The following is a 6924-nucleotide window of genomic DNA, read 5'->3' as shown; positions in this document are numbered from 1 at the left end:
TAAAAAATTAATTGAAGTAGTTATATTATCGTAATAATATTATTATATATTTTAATTACTTTTTTATGTACAAATTTTACTAGAAAAAGAAGACAAGAGGATAAAAGATATATTAAAAGATAAGGAAAAGTTAGATAAATCTCAGACATCTTTGGAAAGCTATAATATTGTTAAGAGCGCGTCTACAAAATGCATATTAAGACCACATAATAATGCTCCAACAGCATCGTACACGAATAGCAACGAATCTTTGATAATAAATTTAAACACAAATTTACTGGATAAAGGTAAACTATTAATCAAACAATAATAATTTTCTTTATATTTTGTACAACTTAAAAACATTGAATTAGTAATACAGTTTCAAGATCACTTTAGAAAGTTCATAATTCGTGACAAAATTCCAGATAGAATTTTATTGATAATTTTATGTGGCATGTAACACAGAAAACATTAGAAATATCAGAATATATACATATACAAAATAATATCAGATATATATTTAATACGTGCGCTTTTCGAATTTTTAAATTTTTCTGTTACATGAAATTATAAATAAATTTCTATTTTGAATTTCTATCTGAAATTACAGATGTCAATTATTCTAACTTAAATGCCAAATGTATTTTTATTGTAGAAAATATATATGATAGTACTATAAATAACACTATAGATAATATTATAGATAAAAATACTATTGTAAAAACTGTATTTGATAAAGTTCCAAATAATGGACCCAAAATTATTAGTAATGTTCCTTTTTCTACATCTATACTAATATTACCAGCTAAGAAAAAAGTAGCAACTTCTTTGAATGAAAGGTAAATAAAAAGTTTTGTATTACACACACACACACACACTTATTACTAATAATAATCAAAACAAATTACACAATTTAATAAAAAAAAACGCAAAAATGCTAGATATCATTTCTTATAATTTTTTAATACTGAATACGATGTCGGCTTCAAAAATGTTCTATCATGTTACAATTTTAAGAAATTAAAATTGTAAAAAAAGAACTATTTGGACGCACTTTATGTTATAACTATAATATAACTATAATATATGTATAACGTGTTAGAAATTTTTTAAGTAATTAAAATAATCTTGAAAATCTTATTAACAGTAATGTACACAAAAATTTCTTTTAAAGGTTAATAGTCTTAATAGTAAACTATATTTAAAAAAGAGAAAACTTTTATGTCACATGGTTTTAACATCTTAAAGTACATCAAAAACTCTTTTTATACAATCTTGACCTTGAGTTTTTTTCAAAATTGTGATGGAATATTTTTGAAACCGGTATCGCATTCAGCATAAAAACTAGAGAAATAATATTTTGCATTCCTGTGTTTAAAAAGAACTATTCCTTATAAAACTATTATTAACAATATTATATATATATATATATATTCTGTTTAAATAATAGTGAGCTGTTAACGAAAAGTGAAATATCAGCTATAAATGAGTCATTGGAGTCATTAAATAATGAATTGACTTGGAGTTGGAATGAAAATGAATTAGTAGTACCTCAATGCGAAGATATTGAGGATAAACAATTAGAAGATTCAACTTTTGGATTAGATTGGTAAGGCAGTCATTTTTTAAGAATGCGCTAATGTCTTATATGTGATTAATAATTTTCTTTAATATATATAAAACTTTAGGAACAACAATGAAGGGATGATAAATGATACATTACACAATTTAACAGAGAAAACTAATTTCAATGATTCTAAACAACTACATGATGAAAATTTTATGGTTCATTCTCCAATAAAACGTAATTAATTTTTTTATTTAAATTTAGTATTATTTAAACAAGTAAATTTCAATTAACATTAACGTTAGTACTTTAATTGTTTTAGATTCTCAAGATAACAGTGACTTTTCTGATTCACACAGTGAATATGTTCCATCCAAACATTCATCTGAGGAAGATGATGAACATGTCTTAAATACATCTGCAAATAAAATTTTAAGAAAAAGTAATTCTTTCAATAATTCCGTTAATTCAGGATTTAATGTTTCATTAACAACCAATATTTACGGCAAATCATCGCGCAATGATGAAGAAATGTATATCGAATCAGCTCCATCAAAAGGATCTAAACGTATTTTTAGAAAACATTTCTGCTTATTTTGCAAAACATGGCAATTAAAAATTAGTCGGCACTTAGAAAGAAAACATAAACACGAAAAACGAGTGAAAGATTTCAGTGACTTACCAAAACAATGTAACGAAAGAAAAAATTTGATTAACATGTTGCGAAAGGAAGGAGATTTTTATTATAACGTTAGCAATGACGTAAATACTGGTGAATTGATAATTTGCAGAAGACCTGCTGAAAAATCTAAAAACACTGCACGAGATTACACCGCTTGCCCAAAATGTAAAGGATTCTTCAATAAACTGAATTTAAGGCACCATACAGCACATTGTATTGATCAAAAACGTAAAGGTACTAAAGTTTGTGCTTAGTCGGCAAATCATGGGTAGATACGCAAGCCAGGCCAACAATGTTTCACGCCAAATAGTAATGCCACGATGTCGTGACGATAGAATAACACGTCTTATTCGTTATGATCAATTAATTATGGAACATGGAAATAAACTTTGTCTAAAATATCCATCTCCACATCATCATGATATGATACGACAGCGATTGAGGCAACTTGGTCGCTTCCTTTTAGAAATTAAACAGCATTGTCAAGATATAGATGATTTATCATCAGTCTATCATCCAAAATATTATAGAATATGCATCGACGTCATAAATGTTCTTGCTGGTTTTGATTCTTCCACAAAAACTTACAAAATTCCGTCATTAGCAAACTCATTAGGCACATTATTAAAAACTGCAGGAAAAACGTTAATTTCTTTAACAATATTCGAAGACAATGTTGTAAAACAAAAACAAGTAGAAAATTTTTTAACGTTGTTAAATAATGAATATGGCCCAGCAGTCAATAAGATTGCTTTAGAAACACAACAACAATTAAAAAGAAAAAAGAAAGTTATTCTTTCTTCCATTGACGACATTAAGAAATTGGATAACTTTTTGAAAATGCAACGTACTACAGCTTTCAAAAATCTAAAACAAACGTTTTTATTCCAAGATTGGCTTAAGCTTTCTGAGAGTACATTAATATCAATACAGCTATTTAATAGACGAAGAGCAGGAGAAATGGAAAGGACCTTAATTGAAGATTATAAGAATTATCAAAAAATTGATCCAAAAATGAATATAGATGAATTTAATGCACTTTCATTAGAATGCCAAAAAATAGCGATGGAATATGTGCGGTTTACAATACGTGGAAAGCTGAGCCGTACTGTATCTGTTTTATTGGATTCTGAATTACAAAAATGTGTAGAACTAATTCTTCAATATAGAAAAAAAGCCGGTGTTAGTTTGTCAAATCCTTATGTTTTTGGTATTCCTAATATGGATTGTCGTAAACATGCATACTTAAAAGCATGTGATCTAATGCGCAGATTTTCAATTGAATGTCAAGCTAATCAGCCTGAAACTTTACGAGGTACTACTCTGCGTAAGCATGTAGCAACATTAGGAGTCAACTTAAACTTAACGGACATTGAAATTACGGATCTTGCCAATTTCATGGGACATGAAGAAAAAATTCATCGTGAACATTATAGAATGCCAGTAGTTCATCGAGAAATTATACGAATGTCCAAATTATTAGAATCTGCAAGTGGCAAAAATGAAAATGAAAATAATCTCAATGATGAAGAAAGAAATGATAAAGATATAAATAATGCTTTCAAAAATGATATGATTCCAAGTACTTCAAATTGTGGTAGGTAGTTTATTTGCAATTCTTAAACAAATTAATTATAAAAAATCTAAAATATTACATAGAGTTTACAAATTAATTTTTACTTCAAAAAGGTTTAACTTGTAATAATGTAAATAATCGAATTATTAATAAATTTTATTTATCAACAAATTATAAGTATAAAATATTAAAATATGACTTATCTTCTTAGATTTCTATCTGTTTAACATTATAACATTTCTATACAACAAAATCAACGAAATAAGAAATCTAGAAAAAAGTATAAAAGTTTGCCTTTTCAAAGTTATAATATGTACAAATATAATTTTAATAATAGAAAAATTTACATAATACAGACTTATGTTATTTTTTTATTGTTATTAATTTTAATTAATATAAAATTTTAGATGTGAATAATTTCTATTCAAGCGACAGTGATACTGATACAGAAAAATCCTTCTCTCAGAAAAAAAGCGTTCTAGTAAGTTTTATAGAAAATACAGTGTAAGAACTGTGATATAATAATATATATACATATGTAATATATACTTTCTGCTTTTTATTTTATTTATCATTTTCTATTTTCTACTTAGCATCACCATATGGGAAATGTAAAAGAGTATATTGGAATGAAACCGAAAAAAAGATTGTATTGGATATGTTCGGAAGTTATATTTCGAAAAAGTTACCCTCGTTGCACGAAATTCAAGAATTAATTAAAAAGAATCCAATCGCTTTAAAACGCAGAACTGCTGTCACAATAAAAGCGTGGCTAATGAATCAGAAGCAGAAGCAAAGGGCTTTAAAATCCTAATTGTTTTTTTATTTTTAGCTTTACTTGATTTATTTTATGTTTGGCATATACTATGCATTAAAAGAATTAAACAAAATATTTAAAATATTCTTACATTATAAAATATATTTTGTAATATACTAATAATGTATGTTATTATAATGTAAGAACATTTCAAATATTTTGTTTTTAATTCTTAAAAATACAAGATATTTTATAATGTTACATTATTTATATACATATATGTAAGAACAATTTTAATTATATATTTCAATTATACTATATTTCTACAATTTTTATTTTAAAGAATTACATATTTGTTCTACAGTTAAAGTTTTTTAATTTTTTATGTAAGTATTTTTTTTAAAATACTTAAAAAGTAAGGTGTATACAAATAGTAATATAGATTTGTATTTTAACTAATTTTTCTTATCTTCTTATTGTCAATTATAATTGATCAACATTATTAAGTAGTAATCACAAATAATCACATATTTTGTTGTATTCTAATAAAAATTTAGTAAGTTTTTTAAATATAAACAAACAACTGCTTTATTAATTTTATATCTATAAATATAAATAAGCAAATACAAAGAAAGAATGTTATATCTTAAGAATGTTATGTTATGTTTCATATAAAGAATATAATTTTGTTATCAACTACTTAGTACATTTTTCAAATTAATTGTCAAAACAAATATAATAAATATGTTAAAAATACTTCGAAATCTATTATATATTATCCCCATTACGTGCTCCTTTTATTTCTTATGTCCTTCTTATCTATTTCAAACGCCATATTGCATCTTGTGATATCAATAATATATTGCTGCGAATTGTAAGTAATGACAAAAACATTTGACATATTTAAATATATTATACATATATATTTAAATATCTTATATATAATATAATATATATATGTGAAACGTATATTGTGAGAACACTTTCAGTGAACAATCGTACATTATGTAGACCAAACGTCATTATGAGGACGGTCCTCATAATATTTTATACGCAACGTATATTATGTGAACCGAATTTCACAATTCCTTTACCGACTTTTGTATATTATGAGTACCATTTTTATAATTATACGAAACGTGCATTACGAGGACTTCTTAATTTTTGTCTTTTGTATATTGCGATGACAATCCAATTTATTTTGCTATAATTTGCATATGATAAAATGATAAAGCCATTTGCTGTTTCGTTCAATTTAATGTACATAAAAGAAATATTACCTAGAAGAGACATTAAATAAATTTAAAAGATAATTTATAACATTTCTACATTAGACGTAAAGAATTTAGAAATAGCGCTTTATGAAATAGTATTATTTTAACTCGAGAAATTATCGATTGAAGAGGTTTTATTCTTCAAATCATTATCTATCGTTTTAGTACAAAACACATGCTGATCTTACAATGCGGTAGATCAATATACTATATTAAAATAAAATATTTTCTAATTTACTCCCAAAAAACGTAAGATCTTAATTTATGAACGAGTATTTTTTTTAATAACTTGAAACTTTGCTGAAATATAAATAATTTTTATAGAAACAATATTAATTATTAAATAAATTGTATATTTAATTATAATTTTTATAGAAAAGTCGTATTTCATATTTATAAATGATTTTATAACTAAATGTTAAAATGTGTTAACGTAAATACTGCATAATTCTTGTCAAATGTTAGATAAAAACTAAAAATACAAATAAAAGTAAAAAAATGTTTTTTTTTACTTTAAAGTATTCTCCAAAAGATTAAACTTTCGCTTAACATTTTTTTCTATCTCATAGTTTCGACGATATTCGACCCTAAAAGAAAAACCGTTTTTTTATAGAAGTGTTTTACCCTTTAAATCTTAATATCCGAACATATAAAAAAATACGTGTCTTTTAGATTTTTGTGTTTAACATATTTAAAAGAAAATCAAATCGGTTTCGGACAGTTGTAAAATATCCTTTGTGAGTAGTTAAACAACTTAAGTTAAACAACTCGAGCCCGAATTTTTCATATTTTGATATGTGATGTGATTATCGTCATTTTTGCATTTTGTATTTTTCTCACATTTTTATTATTTTGGCACATATTTATTTGTACCATTTGTAAATATGTATCAATGATAAATATCAAAGATAGGAGTATTAAAATTTATCACTTTAGGGGTATTAATATATTGCACAAATTTGTTATATTTGTATAATTTTTTGTTATATTGGTATAATTATTATAAATATATTTCGCTAACTATTCCTGTCAGCATGTTATTACATTGTTATTACTAATTTTATAACATTGTTTCCAGTAGTAAAA

General features: G+C 24.7%; 1 protein-coding gene across 1 annotated transcript; it reads left to right on the top strand.

Annotated features, from left to right (window-relative positions):
* Positions 1 to 729: 729 nt before the first annotated feature.
* LOC145948052 (uncharacterized) lies at positions 730 to 4697 on the top strand. Its single transcript, XM_083057821.1, has 6 exons — positions 730 to 821; positions 1433 to 1591; positions 1671 to 1786; positions 1872 to 3828; positions 4215 to 4288; positions 4401 to 4697. Exons 4-6 carry the CDS (start codon positions 2496 to 2498, stop codon positions 4521 to 4523), a joined length of 1530 nt encoding a protein of 509 aa, XP_082913947.1. The 5' UTR covers positions 730 to 821; positions 1433 to 1591; positions 1671 to 1786; positions 1872 to 2495; the 3' UTR covers positions 4524 to 4697.
* Positions 4698 to 6924: the final 2227 nt, after the last annotated feature.

The sequence above is a fragment of the Prenolepis imparis genome, unplaced genomic scaffold (assembly GCF_030444845.1).
Source record: "Prenolepis imparis isolate NDT839.2.m4 unplaced genomic scaffold, iyPreImpa1.0 SCAF_219, whole genome shotgun sequence".
Lineage (NCBI taxonomy): Eukaryota > Metazoa > Arthropoda > Insecta > Hymenoptera > Formicidae > Prenolepis > Prenolepis imparis.
The sequence above is the reverse complement of the archived record's forward strand: the minus strand, read 5'-3'. Positions and strand labels throughout refer to the sequence as shown.